The sequence below is a fragment of the Chrysoperla carnea genome, chromosome 3 (genome assembly GCF_905475395.1).
Source record: "Chrysoperla carnea chromosome 3, inChrCarn1.1, whole genome shotgun sequence".
Taxonomy (NCBI): Eukaryota; Metazoa; Arthropoda; class Insecta; order Neuroptera; family Chrysopidae; genus Chrysoperla; species Chrysoperla carnea.
In genome coordinates, this window is record NC_058339.1 from 54,363,320 (window position 1) to 54,383,301 (window position 19,982).

The 19,982-nt window shown below is 29.2% G+C and overlaps 2 protein-coding genes across 3 annotated transcripts in view; one reads left to right on the plus strand and one right to left on the minus strand.

Moving 5' to 3' along the window:
- The window catches only part of LOC123294723 (signal-induced proliferation-associated 1-like protein 1), a 179,491-nt gene extending 174,297 nt beyond the window's left edge, over positions 1-5,194 (plus strand). Inside the window, exons 4-8 of one of the 2 annotated variants that reach the window (XM_044875846.1) lie at positions 260-763; positions 959-1,818; positions 1,890-3,190; positions 3,371-3,408; positions 4,874-5,005. In XM_044875846.1, coding sequence (XP_044731781.1) covers positions 260-763; positions 959-1,818; positions 1,890-3,190; positions 3,371-3,408; positions 4,874-4,878 — 2,708 coding nt within the window. In that variant the 3' untranslated portion in view covers positions 4,879-5,005. Of the gene's footprint in view, positions 1-259; positions 764-958; positions 1,819-1,889; positions 3,191-3,370; positions 3,409-4,873 lie in introns of both variants that reach the window. The other variant, XM_044875845.1, reaches the window with a different exon arrangement.
- A 9,441-nt stretch (positions 5,195-14,635) lies between these two features.
- Positions 14,636-18,786, minus strand: LOC123295701 (spidroin-2-like). The gene is made up of 5 exons (XM_044877126.1): positions 18,592-18,786; positions 18,444-18,532; positions 18,066-18,388; positions 16,009-16,442; positions 14,636-15,819 (listed from the first exon to the last, which is right to left on the minus strand). The coding sequence occupies exons 1-5, from the start codon at positions 18,619-18,621 to the stop codon at positions 15,466-15,468; spliced, it is 1,230 nt and encodes a 409-aa protein (XP_044733061.1). The 5' UTR covers positions 18,622-18,786; the 3' UTR covers positions 14,636-15,465.
- Positions 18,787-19,982: the final 1,196 nt, after the last annotated feature.

Sequence of the window (19,982 nt, forward strand, 5' to 3'; positions counted from 1 at the left end):
TTTCTTCATACGATGCTGATGTTAGGAATGTTAAAACAAAATAGCAAAATCACATTTATCCCAAAAGTGATATCAGAAGAATAAATATTCATTTCATGGCATCGTAGAATTATGTATTATGTTTCCGGAAAATTCACTTTTTCAAATTATAAATTACATCTTCGATGGCACCGAGATTAATCATCCAACTATTCTCTTCTCTTAACACTGGTACGGAATTTGATTAGTATATTAACATTTTTATTCTTTTATTTTCTAGCTGATTCGACTGGAACATATTCAGTGTATTCACAATATCAAGATTGTGAAATAATGTTTCATGTTTCAACAATGTTGCCTTTCACACCTAACAATCGTCAACAATTACTACGAAAACGACATATTGGCAATGATATAGTTACAATTGTCTTTCAAGAGCCTGGTGCTCAACCATTTACACCAAAAAATATACGATCACAATTTCAACATGTTTTTATTATTGTCCGAGCTGTAAATCCTTGTTCGGACAATACACAGTACTTAGTAGCAGTTAGTCGATCAAAAGAAGTGCCAGTATTTGGACCACCAATCAAAGATGGTGCGAAATTTCCAAAGTCAAAACAATTTGCTGATTTTTTACTGGCGAAAGTAATCAATGCAGAAAATGCTGCACATAGATCAGAGAAATTTGCTACAATGGCTACACGAACACGCCAAGAATACTTAAAAGATTTAGCTACCAATTATGTTACAGCATCGATTGTGGATACTGGTCAAAAATTCTGTAAGTAGACATTTTGCTAATCCAGTTCGACGTAGAATAAGAGTTAAGATTTTCAGCCAGGTTTGAATATCTATCTCAAAGGTAAGTATTTCAATCAGTAACCACCGTCTTTACTCTTATTTTGCGTAATTCTAGGGTAAAATTTAGTTAATGCCAAAAATGCAGAAGGATAATAAATTCTGTTCTTCTTTATAGCTATTTTTGGTGGCAAGAAAAAAGAAAAACCACGCCCTGGTTTCATAAGTGACGCTATTCAAAGAGGTGCAATTTGTTGGCAAGTTATTCTCGATGATAGTGGACAATCCTCTTTAGTAGATTGCTTTCTAGGAATTTCTACAGATAGTTTAGTATTAATTGAAGAGTGCTCCAGGCAAATTGTGTTTGTGACTCCATGCAAATCAATTTTGGGTTGGTTAGCGCATGCAAGTAGTCTTCGAATATATCATCACCAGGGTGAATGTACCACAATTCATATGCGTGAATCGAGTAGTGATCGCGATGAATTGATGGAAATCGTAGCCCGTTTACGTGCAGTAACTCAAGCGTGTCCTGTTCAAGAACTCTCACTACGCCGAAATCCAATGGGTCAACTTGGTTTTCATGTCCAACCGGATGGTGTGGTCACTCAAGTTGAAAGTATGGGGTTAGCATGGCAAGCTGGACTTCGGCAAGGCGCACGTCTTGTAGAAATATGTAAAATAGCTGTGTCTACTTTATCACATGACCAAATGGTGGATTTATTAAAAACTTCAGTTTTGGTAACCGTAACTGTGATCCCAGCACAAAATGACAATACGGCACGTCGTGGTTGCTCATTACAAAATTGTAAATTTAATGCTGGCAATTATGAAGGTGATTATGAAAATGTAAATGGTGAAGACCGTCGGGATAGTATTCGAGGAAAAGGTGCACAATTACAACAAGCTGTGCCTGGTAATCATCGACGAAGGTATGAACGAAGTTTTTCACCACCACGTTCGAGTAATAGCTCTGGATATGGTACTGGAAGCAGTAGTAAATCCTTTCATGATCCACGATTTTCGTTAAATCCAGAGGTAAGAACAATTTTATTCGAAATTAACATAATATTTGCCAATACAAAATAATAACTTTTCTCATTTTCCAGGGTACAATGACAAGTTCATCCAGTGGACATTCAAGTGATGATCGTTGGTATGAATTATTAGAACCACCAGAAAATGGCCATTCTTTACAAGGTACAACCCCTCCTCCATTACCAGCACGTATTGGTAACGCACCAAATAGTGCATTTCAATCCGTAACACCCAAACAAAGTATTGAAAATGTAGCCCAAATGTCACATTCAAAGTCACAAGTTCAAATCTCACCAAAGCATCAAAATACAACTTCAACGCCACAACATACAAAATTACACAGCACACATTCATTACCGCTATCGCATGGTAATTATTCGTTATCAACAAACAATACTCCAAATCATGTCCGACATATTGATTTCGAACATAAAATCAGTTGTTTAAAAACATCAATGAATGATTCACGGCCGTTGCCACGTACTGCTAACATCGAGTACCTTCGAACACCTTCAAAAACTGGTACATATTCCACGGAAAATTCTACAAATCATTCCACGGATACACTTAAAAGTGATGGACATTCAACAGATACCAGTTCCACTAGTGATAGACAATATGGCTTACTTAGCGAAGACGAATTATCAGCTGGTAGTCAAAGTGGAAATGTTTCACCGAAATTACGTAGATCACAAAAGGGTCGCACACAAAATCTTACTCCATCTAATAGCCGTAATCAAAGTCCTCGCCCTTTAAATAATGGTGAAACCACGCGACTTCGACCTGGTGTCACAACGCGAAATAACATTAATCGAAATAGCGCAAATTTAAGTTCCAGTACACTGCAAGAGGATTTAATGAAATTAATTAACCCCGATTACATGATGAATGAAAATGCGGAAAATCCACAAAAAACAGAAACAAAGGAAAATCGTGTAAAATGTCGATCACGTGAAAATATAAATAATTCACAAACAAATCATCACCAAGTGAATGGCAATCAAACAGAAGTCATATTTACAACAGCTAGACCGGCAACTGTTATTTCAAATGCAAGTACGGCTTCAAGTCCTGCACTTTCTGAAAAGAAAGATGAACGAAATTCACCAATTGTGCCAAATAATTTACAAAAGAAGAATACAAATTTTACACTGTCCCCTGAGGTTTTACCTCTACCAGATGCTGGTGAAATGGATTGGCCAAGTTTAGTTGATACTGCAACTCGTGCAATGTTACATGTGAAAGATGATTCTGAAAATTTAAATGCATCAGATGCATGTATTTCAGAAACTGTACGAAACGGAGAAAATTTAGGACATTGGGTGGACGATGTAGCTGAAAGGTTAGGTTTAGATGCATCGATTACATCAACGTAAGTAATTTTTATATTTTTCATTCATTTATTTTTGCGTGTTTTAATAAAATTATTTCGCTAAACTTAGTAAGCTAAACTCGAAATAATTTTTGCATGTTATTTTTCTGTAAAAAAGTATTTCTCAGTAAATTATTAGTTCGTTAAAAATTACTGACAAAATCTAATATTTTGCTTTAGGATAAAATACAAGAAACGGATTTTTATTACTGAGAATTGTAAGTCAAAATTTATAGTAGTTTTAAAAAAATTTTTTATTGAATATCTTTGCAACTTAAGTAGAGGATACATTTTTCAAAATTCTTTCACTTTAGATTTTTAATATTTTAATTTTTTTTTTTTGTAAATATATTAAAAAGCGGTGTAATTTCTTTTTAGCACCTTTAAACTTAAAAAATCTTTTCTTTTGTTAATAATATGTAAATTTTCCCAAAAAATTTCTGTAAATTTTTGTCATAAAATGGATTATGGATCAGAGTTTTATGTACTAACCACAAAGTCTAATTTATCCAATCAAAAATGTAATAAACACCAAAAAAAATTAAACAGTTGTTTTATGATGTACTACTAGACAATTTACGCACGCTTTAGGCAATATTAAGTCTGTAGGTATTTTAGAACAGGATATTATTTATTGTTTTGCCCTCTGCCCAGTGGTTTTTGTCATTAAAATAGATCTTGCACCAGTCGACATAAACGTAAAGAATGAAGTTAGTAATTGCAATAAATATAGAGAATGAAATAAGTAATTTGGATAATAGTCAAGATCAATGCTTGAAAGTAGATAATATTAAACGCACTAGTAAAACTGAACAGTTTATAATCAACAATAATTATAAATATTATATCATTCATTATAATTCAAGAGATGGTGACACATTTAGAGCACGGATTTAACCCATCTAGTTATGTAGCTTAAACGTATCGTCAATGAGATCGGGATATTTTTAAGCTTGCCTACATTAGTGCTCTAAATGTATCACCAGCTCTTGGACTATTTATGCTTCTTGCTTTCTAGACAAATTTTAATATTATTTTTCTTAAACATTAAATATTATTTAAACTTTAAGATGATGTAGAAACTATTAAAAGATAAATATCATAACACTGCTAATAGCGAAGTAGTTACCGCATAATCGCACGTATTGTAAATTAAACAAATTAATTCCCAATATTTATGTAGTTATGTAAAAAAGACATCTCCTTCTATATGACTTCAACCTTAAACCTAAAAGTAACTATTCGAGCGCCAGGCATTTATTAAGGAATCATCCAAATATCGCCGTATACTAAATACCTGTTTTGTAGGGATGTAGAAAAAGTCGTAACTTCTGTATATTTTGTTGTAATTCAATAGCTTTATTATATTCTTTAAAAAATACCTGAATTTCATTTAGCATGTACCTACCTACTTGTCTTTTATTTAGTATTTTCGACCTAATTGTAGTTTAAACTTCACTTTGCTTCCCTCCTTAAAAGTTTTTTAGGCGGTATTCGAAATCGTTGTACGTCTACCGACACTTAAAGTTTCGTTATTCCACTGTAAACCAAATGAGTGAATTTTAAAAACTAGTACATATATCATAAAACAAAGTGTAAAAAAAATTTTGTAAAATAGTTTTAAAATCAAATTAACTTTTAAAATTTAGTATAAAATTTATTTTGATTTAATTTTACTTCTAGTATAAGCACAAGTACCAGTGTTCCCGAACTACAAAGTCATGTTACGGAATTAGAGACACGCGTAAGTCGTGAAACAAAACGTCGTATGTCATTAGAGGATGAAGTTCGTCGTTTACGTGAAGAAAATCGTCGATTACAGGATGAATCACAAGCCGCAGCTCATCAATTACGTCGATTCACTGAATGGTTTTTCCAAACGATTGAACGACAATGAATGATTAATTTTTTTTAAATAAATATGTAGAATAGCGTTTTTTTTCTAAATAAAACCATAATTAAATTATTCGTTAGGTTATTGTTTAAGCAGAAATTAAGTTTTGACTTTGTGTATATTAAAAAAAAATTTTTTGTCACAATTTTATTCAAAATTTATATTTGAGATTAACTTTTATAAATTTATTGAAATGTTATAAATTTTGGAATTGTATAAATTTTATGTGATATATATATTTCAATATTTTAAAATACGTATTTCAAATTATTTATAAAAACGAACAAGTATTCAAACAAAAGAACAAACTATAACCATAAACCATGTAAATGAGAATATATAAATAGAAGAACCAAATATGGAGCTTTGTGTCACACCAAGTTTAATCCGGCACAACCGACAAATTCAATGATTAATTACTCAAGAATTAAACTTGCCTTAGTGACTTTTTTGTGAAGGTTAACGAATGGCTTGAAATAATACTACGGAAAAGAAAGGAAACTAAGCAACATACAGAAATTGAAATTTTTATAATAATCAAGCTTTGAGTATTTTTATTTACAAATTATCATTTGATTAATTTACGCAGCTCTCACAAATGCATTTTTTTAAATAATGCTCCTTCCTCTCATATTTTTCTTTACATTAATTAAAGTAACAATCATATTATTATTCTAATAGTCGACTTGCTTTCGTAATATTATTTGATCATCAGAGTCGCGTGTTTTCATTCTTAAGACGATATTATAGTCTTTTCACAAGTAGATTCATCCTACATATAGGCTTAAACTATTGGAGTATGCAAATATTGGTAGTGACAGGCGAATTAACCTTTTGGCAGGTTTTGGAAACTTCCTAGGGCTCGCACATCGGCTAGGGATCCCGGGGAAAGGCTAAAAGAGAGAAAGACAGATTTATAGGAGAAGGGCGACACAAGGAGATGCCAAGTTGATTTACGAAAACCAGGGGAGAAGACAAATTTTTATGAAAAGGGACGCACACAAGAGGTTGTCAAGGTGATTACGAAGACCAAAAAAAAACACAGCGCTCTCCGATTTTCACACCACCTAGGAGCCTCGGAGAATTACATTGCCTGAGGGCCCTGACATGGGTTAATCCGCCACTGATTAGTGGTGGTACGAGTCTTTCTCAATTTGTTACGTCATTAATTCCCCACTGCAACAACAGCGATAGCATAGTCCAATATTGAAAGTCTTTAAAATCTATTACGTAATTTGAAAAACTGATTTACAAAATACAGAAAGACATTTTTAAAACGTTATCCTTTAATTTCATGCCGTTAATGTATTAAAAAACAATTAAATTTGTTATTTTCAGAATATTTTTTTTAAATTCTGTTAATTTATATTTAAATAAAAATAGAAATAATATAAACAAGGTTATTGATACCAAATTGTGTATATTTTCCACCCTTATAAATAAATAAAAATATATATAATTTTCTTAAAAAATTTAATTTAAATATTAAACACATGTACAAACAGATACTTTATTTTAATTTCTTTTGATTATAAACTTTTGAAATATATTTATTATATATATATAAACAAATTATATCACCACGATTTAAATATTAAGTTTATAGGTTGTTCATATCAATTGTGAACACCAACTATCTACCATGTTTTTTTATAAAGATTTTCTTCGTCTTAGATCGTTTCCATCATAATGTTTTGGGATTTCATTTCAAAATATAAAACATCACATTATGGAAGCGTATTTTGCATTATAAATTGTAAAAGCAATATTTATTTTTCGACATAGTTTATTATTAATTATTTAAATTAATGAATTTTTTATTGATTTATAATTAATGGATATTTTATTTGAAATATTTCCGTTGTTAATTTGAAAAATAAATCTGTGATTGTTACTAAATAGATTGTTACTTATATTTGGTTGTGTTAATAGAGCCAGAGTACAGACAAATAATGCTTATAAAAATGAATAGTCTGAGTAATGTCAAACAAACGATTTGTACACAGATTCTAAGTAGCAACTATAGCTAAAAAATGAATCACTCGGCATGATTATAACAGATCTGACTTCGATTCGCGGCAGTTATGTTTAATTTTTTTAATGTTTTGTAGGGTCCTTGTTTATGTTTTGTAGGTGCTAATATTCTTCAAATCCTTTACAGCTGATTTCAGATCAGAAGAATTCAAACTAAAAGTCATCAAAATCATTAGAAATTGATTGGACAGCTATTTGTTAAATTAAAGTACTTTACTTTTTGTAATCGTTAATTCCAACTAAAGTTAATAAGAAAAATAATTTAATTTACGAATAATAATAACAGAAATTTAGACATCAATATTCATCTGATTAAACAACAAGGTCACCGAATAATTATAATTTTATAACAATTATTAATAATAAATTCATATTATTATTGTTAATAAAAGTAATTATTTCAAACTCAACCTACGTAACAATCACAGTTCAAAGTTTGAGCTTTTTTATTGCTTGATTTTATACACGCAAGTGAATAAGAAATTTGTCATTACATTATTTCTCTTAAAATTATAATTTACTTTTAAAAAAAAAGATTTATGTTCATTATCTAATTATTGAAAGAAGTTGGATATTATTTTCGAAATATGTCACAGTGATACGTTACGCACATATTTGTTTTGTTTTTAAGTATCCATTAATTAAATCAAAATTGTATAAAAATTAAGCATTCCAAAACATAGTAAAAAAAAATTTGTATTATTTTATTTTTTTTAGATAAAAAATCAAAAAAGTTATGTTTTTAAAAACTATTAAAGAAACGCATATAGTATATTTATAAATGTTTTTAAAAAAATATGCAAATTTATAAATCAGACATGTAGAGAATTGGACAACAGGCGACTTCATACATCACAATAGGCGTTATAATCCAGGATCTGCTGCAAAGTTCAATTCTTTATGTATATTGTTAAGTTAGAACTCCATTGTGACGAATTGAAATATTTAAAGCGTATTGACTAATCCAAGATATTTGTATGATTTCTCATCGAAAATTTCACATTATTTGACAATATAGTTGAATAATGGCATTAAAACGTTTCAAATATCAACTTTAAGAAAATTACTACTTGATATTCGATAATTATCGGAATTCGTCGTCTATAATTTGAACGTTTGGCATTTTAAATGTGAATTTTTCATTTTAAGATTTTATTTTCGTTAAATTTTAACAATTTAAGTACTTCTCCTTTCTGAAAATAAAATAATTGATGAAAAGGCGTATATTGGTGAACCAGCAGTTATCCGCCCGCGTCGCTGGACAATTTTAATTTTAAAAACAAAGACAACTGCGTTACAACATCTTTCCTTTCCCCTATCATTTATCACCCTAACTTATTTCCGCTTTTGTTCACAATTTAATGAATTATTATTTTTTTTAAAATAAAATACAGCCCATGTTGATAATGTAGCATTTAATAGGTGAAATAATTTTTAAATCGGTTAAGTAGTGGATTCAAAAAGGACGTATTTTCATATAAACTTTCAAATTAATTAATTTTTCAACAATTATGTCTCAATATTAATATGTAATTTTTAACATATTAATAATTAATATTGAGAGATAATAGTATTTATTCGTTAATTTTTAGCGTGAGAACGTCCTGTATAAAGTCGTCCTAATGGAGTTCTAACTTTCATGAATAAACCAAATATAAAATACCTTATTATTATATAAATACAATGATTATATTAAACAAATTATAGAAAAAACAAATAATTTAAATCTTCGTTAGTTGTTTTCTTTTTTTTAACAATATTAATTATATTAATTATTATTATATAATATAATAATAACATAGCGTTATAATATAATAATAAATAAATAAATAAAAACACCAAATCAAAATAAAATTAAAATGTATTTGTAATTTTTAATATATTTAAAAATAAAACGACATTCCAGTGCCTGTAAAAAATGATTTAAAAGCACTGTTCTGTAAATTGTTAAATTTATTATTATTATTATTCATACGTATATATGTTAATTAAACTAGTATTATTGAATTTTTTGAATATTATATATTATACAATCATAATGAAAATAAATGATAATTGAATTTAAAGATGAATTTAAAATTGTTTCATTAATATTTTCCATTATCTTAATTTACATTTATAGCGTAATTAAAAAGGAGACATTCATAATCTAAAGAATATTTTATTTAAAATTAAGGTAAGGTAGTTTTGTATATTATTTAAATGCTCGTCTACCCATCCATTGTTGGTAAATGATACAGTCAATAAATATTAAAAATATAATATGGTTAATAAATATACCTAATCACTCTCTTATTTTGTCTTTTTTGATTAATATTTGATTTGATAAAAAAAGGTGAGTAAAAGGTATTATTGATAAGATATTATTGATATTACATTATTAATAAGTATAATATGTCAAAGGTGGACTAGTGGCTAGCCCAGTCGCCTCCGGTTACAGAGTAATTCGGTTCGTATCTAGTATTGTCCCATTTAATTTTTAATTAAATAAATTATTATGCCGAGAAAATGTTTTTTTTAGAACCAAAAGCGACAAATAAGTAAGAAAGCGGGGTATATTTTATGTTATTTTAATTCCCACCCCCTGACAGAAGATTGATTTATGATATAAGCAGGAAAGTGGTACTAACACAATTAATTGTTTTTGTGCAACAACATGTTCTCCTATTACAAAATCTTATAAAATTTCATAAATTTTAGCATGTAACAAAAAAGCAAGCAAAATAAGTAATATTTTAATATTTTGTAATAGGCGAATATGTTATAAAAAAAATGGGATAAAATATATAACATGTTCTCCTATAACAAAATTTCAAATTTTAGTCTTAACGAGCGATTTTTTAATTTTATAAATACAAAATTTTAATATTTTGTAATAGGAGAATATGAGTGAGATAAACTATATGACATGTTCTCCTATTAAAAAGTTTCAAATTTTAGCGAAACCAAGCCATTTTTGAGCTCCGCGATCTTAGCACCTCATGTGCGGAATTTCGATTGACCAATTATACCATCTGAAAGGTCAGAAATTGGTCATAAAAGGTCAGTTGGTCTCATTAATTGGTCAGAATCAGAAAATTTTTTATTAAAGATTAAAGTTTTTCAAGGTCAATTAATAAGTTTAGCACCTCATTCGCAGAAAAAATAAAAACTCCACCTATGCGCGATCGGGAAGCATTCGCTGATAATTGGTCAGCTAATATAAATAATTGGTCAGTTTAATTTAATATTAAAAAAAATTAAAAAAGTTGTCTCTGTCGTAACGCGCATGCTTTGAGCCGGATGGTTTTATCAGGGCAGTGAGTACTTACGCACAGCTCTTCACTATAAACCAGACAGAGTAGGGGAAATATTTTTTTTATAATTTTTTTTTTTTTTGATATGTACTACTATTAAATATACATGTATATTTGATAGTAGTACATATCAACAAAAAAAAATGGATAAAATTTTTACTTTTAAAAAAATGAATTTTTCCTTTTATTTAAATTTTTCACTCTTTTTATACCATGTATATATGAAATATACATAGTATATTAAGTTTAGTCCCAAGTTTGTAACGCTTAAAAATAATGATGTTAGTATAAAAATTTTGTCATAGGTGTTCATAAAATCACCTAATTAGTCCATTTCCGGTTGTCCGTCCGTCCATCCGTCCGCCTGTGGACACGATAACTCAAAAACGAAAAAAGATATCGAGCTGAAATTTTTACAGCGTACTCAGGACGTAAAAAGTGAGTCAAGTTCGTAAATGAGCATCATAAGTGAATTGGGTCTTGGGTCCGTAGGACCCATCTTGGAAACCATTAGAGATAGAACAAAAGTTTAAATGTAAAATTTTTTTTCATAAACATCACTGTTTACTCGTGAGGGCGCCAATTAGGCGGAAATTTTATAATACTTAGGTACTATACTTGATTATCAGTTATGTATGTGTCACATGTTTGTATGTGTAATGTGATAAATAAATCAACACTGACTATGCATGGTATTTCAACAATTAACTCAGTCAATTGTTTGTTTTCACTTGTATTATATATATTTGTACATATGTCACCTATAAAAAATTTGAATGAATAATAATAATGGTTATTTTATATAGTAAAAAATCAATTTTCGGGATAACGTTTTCAAATTAATATAAATAAATAAATATCGTTATATATTTTAAATTTTGTTTTATTTTATTCTATCCCATTTTTCCTTTCAGAACAAAATTATTAATTAACTAATTAATTTTTTTTTAGTAAAGGTACAAACAAATTCTTATAAAATATAGGTGAGATAAAGAAGTTGGATTGTAAATACGTAATATTCTTTTTGGATTTTCATTTTATTTTTGTGTGGTATTTGGTTTGTAAAAAAAAAGTTGATGCAAAAAAATTTTTTTAAGATGAAATTAATTATATGGAATTATGTGCAAGTAATTCGTAAATAGTTTTTATGTATTTTGATTTCATTTAAATAAAGTAGAAAACTCAAACCCTGTTTTTATTTTATTTTTCCCCATCTCTCTGTAGCTATACAATATTATTTCAGTTAAAAATAGGTGAGTATTTCGAACTTCACGATAGGTAAGTATTTCAAACTTCGTTTGCCATTTTTTTTTGTAATAATACTACTCAAAATTTTCCGAAAATGAGTTTTACTTTTTGTTATAATTTAAGAAAGTCGAAAATATGAATATAATTATTTATTAATACGAATAACAGAGCCCTAATGGTATAGTGGTTAGCGTATCTGACTTCGAATAAATTGTCCCTTGGTTCGAAACTAGGTGAGGACATATATTAAAAAAAAGTTCATAAAATGTTTTAAGCAAAATCTGATTTTTTTTTTCATTTTTTTTTCAAATTTCCACCACAGCATGTTTGCCTAGTAAATGATGAAAAAATTAGTTTTTTTTCGTTCAAAAACTTCAATTTTTTTCACATTTCTACTAGGAGAACATCAAGGACGGACGGAATAAGTAGTACCTGATAGCAAGGTAATTGTTGTCACCTCGTAAGTCAGAAAGTTAGTGGTCTGCACACCCGTGTTTGGTGAGTGTGACCTCTAGTGGGCAGACCAATAACTTTCTGCCAAAATAAAATTTTAGACTTTCGGGGTGAAAACACTTACTCACTTTTCTCCTTATCAGGAACTACTAATTCCCACTTATGTTCTCCTAGTACAAATGTTGAAAAAATTGAAAATTTTTTCGAAATTATATTATTTTTTGAATATAAAATTAAACTGACCAATTATTTATAATTAGCTGACCAATTATCAGCGAATGCTTCCCGATCGCGCATGGGTGGAGTTTTTTCAATCTTTAATAAAAAATTTTCTGATGCTGACCAATTAATGAGACCAACTGACCTTTTATGACCAATTTCTGACCTTTCAGATGGTATAATTGGTCAATCGAAATTCCGCACATGAGGTGCTAAGATCGCGGAGCTCCATTTTTGTACAAATTTTTTAATATTTTGTAACAGGAGAATATGATTTTAAAAAGGGAGACATATTTATGATTATTTAAATTCCCACCTCCTGACGGAATAGTGATTTATGACATATGTATAACTGGAGTTATTTATAGCAAGAGGGCGGGTTATATACATAATTAAAACTATAAAAGTAGTGGAAAATTTTTAACAGCAGAAAAAATGCATTTAATTTAAAAGTAAAAATGTTAACTACACCAGGATACGACCGAGCGTACCTTTGTTTTAGAGGCAAGTGCTATACCCACACAGCCACCCAGCTTATTTATTACCCTATAATTAACTTAATACTTACCTTTACCATATAATTAATTAATTGATAATTTTGTTCTGAAAGAAAAATAAGGATAGAAAATTTAAAAACAAAATTTAAAATAAAAACCGATTTTTATTTATAAAAAAAAAAATACATTTTTATAAAACAAATTTACAGAGATTCTTCTTTTCTTATTAAAGCTTTTAGTTTTTTTACAAAATAAGTAAAATTCTATACTTTTTATAAAATAATAATAATATTAATAAAGGGTGTACCGAGATTAACGTCTGATTCGAACTTCTTGCGTTAATTTTGGAACACTCCTTTATAAAACACAATTTATACTTTCTTATAAATACTACTAACTAAACCATAGAGGAACTCGGTTCGTATCTAGATAAAGTCCTTGTTTAAGATAATTATTGGGAGAACCAAAAGCGACAAATAAGTAAAAGAGGGGGGCATATTTTATGTTATTTTAATTCCCACCCTCTCTCTCTCTCTCTGACAGAAGAGTAATTTATGACATAACTAGGAAACTGGGACTAATATTTTTTTTTGTGAAATAGCATGTTCTCCTATTGCAAAATTTTATAAAATTTCATTCAACAAGATTCAATTTTAGCATGTACAGCAAAGAAGCAAGCTAAATAAGTATTTTTTTAAATATTTTGTAATAGGAGAATATGAGTGAGATCAACTATATGACATGTTCTCCTATTAAAAGTTTCAAATTTAACATAACTGCACACATTTTTAATATTTTGTAACAGGAGAACTTGATTTTAAAGAGTGAAATATATTTATGATTATTTAAATTCCCACCTCCTGGCAGAATAGTGATTTATGACATATGTATAACTGGTGTTATTTATAGCAAGAGGGCGGGTTATATAGATAATTTAAACTACAAAAAGAGTGGAAAATTTTAAATATCAGAAAAAATTCATTTAATTTAAAAAAAAATAAAGTAAAAATTTTAGCCGCACCAGGCTACGAACCAGCGTTCCTTGATTTCATAGGCGAGTGCTGTATCCACAGAGCCGCTCTGTTTTCTTAATAATAATATAATTAACTTAATACGTTTGCTAAATAATTAATTAATTGAAACATTTTGCTCTGAAAGAAAAAATAGAATAGAAAATTTAAAAAATAAAACAAAATTTAAAATATATAATGATTTTTATTTATTTATAACAAAAAAAAAAAAAATATTTTCATGAAAAATACCAGTGTTCCTGAAACTGTGCATATTGTACATTTTCATAAAACAAATTAACAGAGATTCTTCTTTTCTCATTAAAGATTTTATACAAAATAAGTAAAATTCTATCACTTTTATATAATAATAATAAAGGTGTCCCAAGATTAACGGCCGATTACTTTCTTACAAATACAAGTAACTAAACCATAGAGATATGAAGGGAACGCTAATCTGTAAGTGGATGCCCTATTTGGGTCAAAAATGTTTGGTTTTATATGATATACAACCTTTTAAAGTTTTTGGGAATATTTATTAAACATCTTTGGTCGTTCAGAGTTCTTGGTAAATTTTGAAAATGCATGTAGGATAAGTGGGGTATTTTCTAACAGCGACCAATGTTGCGTTCGTTCTCTTTATGATAACAATATTAATATGTATCTGGAGTATACATTTGTACGAAGTAAATAAAAAAAATTCAAATTTTAACATAAATATACACTTTATTAAACATAGAATATACATTTATAAAAAATTCAACAAAAATTACAAAATTAAAATTTAAAATAAAAAACACTAATCATAATATTTTAAGAATCAAAAAAGGCACTATTTATAGTTAATTGCAATATAATCACAGACCCCTTTTTAATATAGACTGGTAACAAATTATTTAAGAAATCACACCAAACAGTAATTACTCTCCTCTCCCCAATAATATGATTTAAAACAAAGAATACAGAATATTTTAAAATAAGTAAACCCACTTATATTGTGACCCAATGTATCCATGGTCTATATTTAATATGGATAATAGAAGTCTGTGAATATCACCTGCTTTGGTATTAGGTATTTTTTGAATGCAATTTAAAGCATTTCTATTTAAAAAACGCGGATACAAAAAAAAAATATTGTAAAAAATTTCTATAAAATTTAAAAGTTAAGTTCCATGCGGAATTTCAGAGAAAAAATTTTAAACTTTTAGGTATTAAATAATTTAAATATTCGAGATAAAATAACGACAGCTGCTACTCAGGAAAGTTTGAGTTGCATTAATAATAAATATTTGAGTTATATTAATATTTGTGTTATAATATATTTTCTACCGACTTTTTAATATTTTGTACGCCTACGTATATTTATCGGTAGATGTCTATACTTTCTTCGAGATCTAAAAGTGTTTTTTTTTTTTTTAATTTTATTGTTAAATATTGTCGGTACTAATAATTGTACTTGTAAAAACATTTGTATGTAATATTGACTCCAAATATTAAACATCGAAACCGAAAAGCCTTCAGATATGAGAGCATTATATGGATGTCCATCATTAACTTTGCTATGTTTTTGTATGGACTTTAGTTTAAAAAAATTATAAATAAACATAAAATTATAAAATTGTACTTAATGCCGTTGATTTTGTCCTGACATCAAAGACGATAGTGCTCCACTTAGGAATCCTCCCAAACCCTCCCCTTGATTTTGTCCACCGCTTTGTGGTCCACCTTGTGGAGGATATGGACCTTGTCCTTGATATTGACCTTGAACTGGACCTTGAGATGGTTGTGAATGTTGTGATAATGCACCAGAAAGTAAACCACCAAGCGCTCCTCCAAAGCCTCCAGATTGACCACCACCTTGTGAATTTCCTCCACCAGATGTTAAACTGCTTAATAAGCTACTCAACGGGCCGCCACCGGGACCTTGGTAACCAGGGTATCCTCCACCTATAGGACCATGTTGAGGTGGTGGATTGGGCTAGAAAAAAAAAATGAGAATCACAATTAAAATTTAATTGAAACTAATCTTAATGCACCATTCCCTTTTTAGGATTACAAAAGAGATCCCATCCCGCATCTAAATTCAAAATAACGGGTACCCCAATCAGAAACCAAAGGGAAAAAGTCCTTTTTATTAGCTATATTACTGGTTTAGGTGTATACTTACACCTGCGAGGATACCGCGAATTGCTCCAGTGCTAATAGCATCTGCCGCAGCTCTTCCCACTTGCCCTAATATTGATTCAAATGGACCGGGTTTTTCACCTCCTTGACCAGCTGGTGGGGCATAGCCTCCTGGTGGTCCATAACCACCTTGACCTGGTGGCGGTCCATAACCACCAGGGCCGGGTTGTGGTCCGTAGCCACCGGGACCTGCTGGTGGTCCATAACCACCGGGGCCTGGTCCATATCCTCCTGGACCTGGATATCCCGATGGTCCTCGAGTATCATCTGCAGGAGGTAACGTTGGGTAGACAGGATTTAATGGAGCTGAAGGCTTAAAATCATCTATACTCAAATCTATATCTTTGTTAGCAGTAGGTGTCTCAGCAAAATTAATACCAGCATCTTTAGATTGTTCGGGTACGGCAGGTGTTCCACCTAAAATATTAATAAAATATACACTAGAAAGTTATTAAAAAAATAGTATAAGAATTTCGGTTAAATTTTAGGATACATTTTCACAGTCGCCGGTCTTTAATATCTGGAATATAACTCAAGTAGTGTGTCCACTGACCAATTTAAATAAATTCATGTAATAGAAAGGGGTCATTTCTTAATTTCATAAGCATGATTTTGACGAGTTTTGGCCCCCTTCCCCCCACGAAAGCAAACATAAGATTTCTCGATTCCCCCGCCCCCTTCTTACGTAAGATTCAATCTCTTTTTTCCGAATAAGAAAACGTTGTTAGAAAAGGATTAGTTACACTAAAACTCACAGTTTGACGTAAATTAAAGATTTTTATTCTTTAGCAAATATTTAGATTAACATTAAAGAAAAATAAATTTCACAGTTAAAGCTATCTGCTATTAAATTTCAACTAATAGAATCTTACGTAAAAATAGGTTTAATAACGCCCCCCCCCCCCACCCAAACGCTTCCGTAATCAATGAATGGCCCCAAATAACATAGCTCCTATAACCTTAAAATGTTTCGATATTCCAAATAACTTCAAGGTATAATTTTCTGATCTTTTAACTGAACCTCATCGAATAAAAATGAAAATTACTACTGTCATGTATTTTTTATGTATTCCATTGATATTGATAAGATCTTAACTAAAAATTAGACAGCTTTCATTAAGGTGACGATAGGAATTGAAGGCAAGCCTCGGCACTTTCAAGGAAAAGTACAAAATAATTTTTAAATGTAATGTTGAACTTAATGTAAAAAAAAAGTATGCAATTCTAAATTATAAAAGTTAAATTAGAGAGCAAGTTTTTTTTACATTTAAAAATTATTTTGTAGTTTTTAATCCATATTTCAATAAAAGCGGTTTCCTTAATTTTTTCAAAGTGTAATTTTTTAATTTAAAATTAGAAAATTAATTTAATTTAATTTAAAATTTTTTTTCCTACTACATAATAGTGAATTGTCATGAAAATTGCACATTTTCGAAGTTTTAAATCGATATAAAAATTAGAGTGGGTAAAAAGTGAATTCTGAAATTTATTTACAATGAGCGTGTTTAACAGATAAGAAGGTCAGTATTCTCAGTAAATTTAGTACCCGTTTTAAATTTTTCTATGGTATAAAAAAGACGGATAATGTATGGGAATGCTAAATTTACAGAAAAGGCGTGTGCTTTAACACTCTCATTCATCATCTAACAGAAAAAATATATAACGAGTCCTAAATTAACAGAATCCGTGTATTTATTATATGCCGAAAAAACCTAATATTAAAAAGTTAATTAGTTCAACAGATTAAGCTAATGAAAGCGTGTTAATAAGACAAAACACAGCAACTATGAGGGAGTTGGGAAGTAAATAAATCACACTATGTGTTTCTTAAATAGGAATTTTTAGCTTTTGGTTGCAAAGTTTGCAACTTTAATTTCAAATTAAAACTAAACACGATTAATTCATAAAGATCTTAAAAAAATTCATTTGTTCATACTTTTTGAGTTCGTTTTGAATAAAATAATTTACAATAATATAAAATAAAAATATTTACAAAAATAAAAATAATATTTAGGTAATAAAAATACATTATTCAAATACCTTCATAGCAAATCAATGAAATTTCAACATTTCCTTTAATACTCAAATGTGTTACACGACTTCGATCCATACGATGATGGAATTCAGCAAAATGTTGACCATTTACGGCCAATTTATAATCCTTATCATCACAAAGTAATAAAATTTCGAAATGTTGACCTTGTCCAATGGGTAGCGGTATATCTGGAATCTTTTCTTTACCCCATGTTCCATTTTCTTTCGTATTCAAAACTACATAGTTCTCAGAAACTCGTACAGATACATGTAACGCAATATCAATACCAGGATCTGTGCCATCTCCACATTGTAAGTTGATTGTAAATCTAGAAATAAACATTTTTCAACTTGGAAATAATATTTTAGTTAATTATTCCTTACCTATCAGTGGTTGGTGATGTTAAGCCTTGGATTCGCACCATTTCACCTGGTGTAAATCCTTTTTCAATTGGTCCTACATAAGGCACACCCTAGAAACAAAAATTTTGTTTACATCGCACTTTTTATAATTTGATTTAAAATAACTTACAGGATTAACAATTGGTGGCAATAACGCCATTTTTACAACTGTTGTCTAGTGTTCTCGAAATATTTTATACGAATGGCAACTGTAAAATTCTCTTGCACTAATAAATTATGAACTCACATAAAAATAATAATACACTGATGGTCACAACACTGCAGTGTAATTGGCATATTTTTAGGCATGACGTAATGATGAAGTAATGAAGAAGAGAAAATCGTTGAAGCGAGTAGATTAAATAAGCAAGAATGGAATCTTCTACGTCTTATTTTCTGAATCACTTTTAACTCAAAAATTGTTGAAACTTCGAAAAAGAATTTTATTCTGTAAACATTCAAATGACGTGTCATCAGTTTTTGTAAATAAATAAAATATGGATTACACTTGACATTTCAAAATTCAAAACAAATGGCGCTTAATTTAAACTTGTATGAAATTGCTGTTGAGGTTATTGGAATCAACTCACAGGTTTTAAGTTTTGTCTTTCTGATCCGCACGTCAAGTAAAATGTAAATCCAGCTATAATTATGGATTGTGAACTAACAAAAAAAAAATAAATAAAATCTTCTTCTTGATAATGATAGTATTTATTTGACTCGTGGTGGATGCGATTGCTAGGTGTAATTTGAGCAGTAGTAGCCGTCTATTATCGAAATGCTGAATTTGGTGACACATACTGAAACTTATGCTTATAAATAATTTAACGATTCAATAATAGATGGCAAGAAAATTATATGTTACAGAAAAAGACCATTATTAATATGCAAAATATTCAATTTTTTTCTTGATTGAAATCTTTATGATCTTGGCCTCAATTCTAATTTTAGACTAAAAAATCAATTTTTAAATTTATCTTCTTTTAAATTCACACTTGAAAATTTTATTTTCTTAGCCTGAAGCGTAATGAAAAAAGTTATGTTTTCAAACATTTTTTTATGAATTTTGAGACGTTCATTGTTGCATTGAAATTATAAATAAAAAAAAAAAGAGATTCTTAAATTATTTGAAAGAAAAACAGATAATTCTAGTTTAGACTGTAATAATAAGACTTCTAGGAGATAGGATTCCGTAGCCATCAAAACAATGACGACGTCATGTCATGAATCAAAATTATGCAGGTCATTTAAAAATAGATGCCTTTTTCAAGGAATTAAGTATCTCGATTCTTAATTATTAATTCATTAATTTTGAAATTGAAAAATATCATAATGATAAAAATACCTATACCTCATTCATCAATAACATTTGTCTCTTTAACACGATAAAACAATTTGTTATTCGCTATCACATTAACTTGAAACTTCTTCTTTTTACTAAAAGTGAAACCAGGTTTCATACAAAAACTGGTAGACCGTGTAATTGAGGTTCAAAAATGTATATACGTTAAGATAATCTTT

Coding starts and splice junctions, on each gene's coding strand:
- LOC123295701 (XM_044877126.1), bottom strand. CDS start 18,621: ATGGCGTTATTGCCACCAATTGTTAATCCT. Junction 18,533..18,591: donor TGCCACCAATTGTTAATCCT/GTAAGTTATTTT, acceptor TTTTGTTTCTAG/GGTGTGCCTTATGTAGGACC. Junction 16,443..18,065: donor TTCATTGATTTGCTATGAAG/GTATTTGAATAA, acceptor TTAATATTTTAG/GTGGAACACCTGCCGTACCC.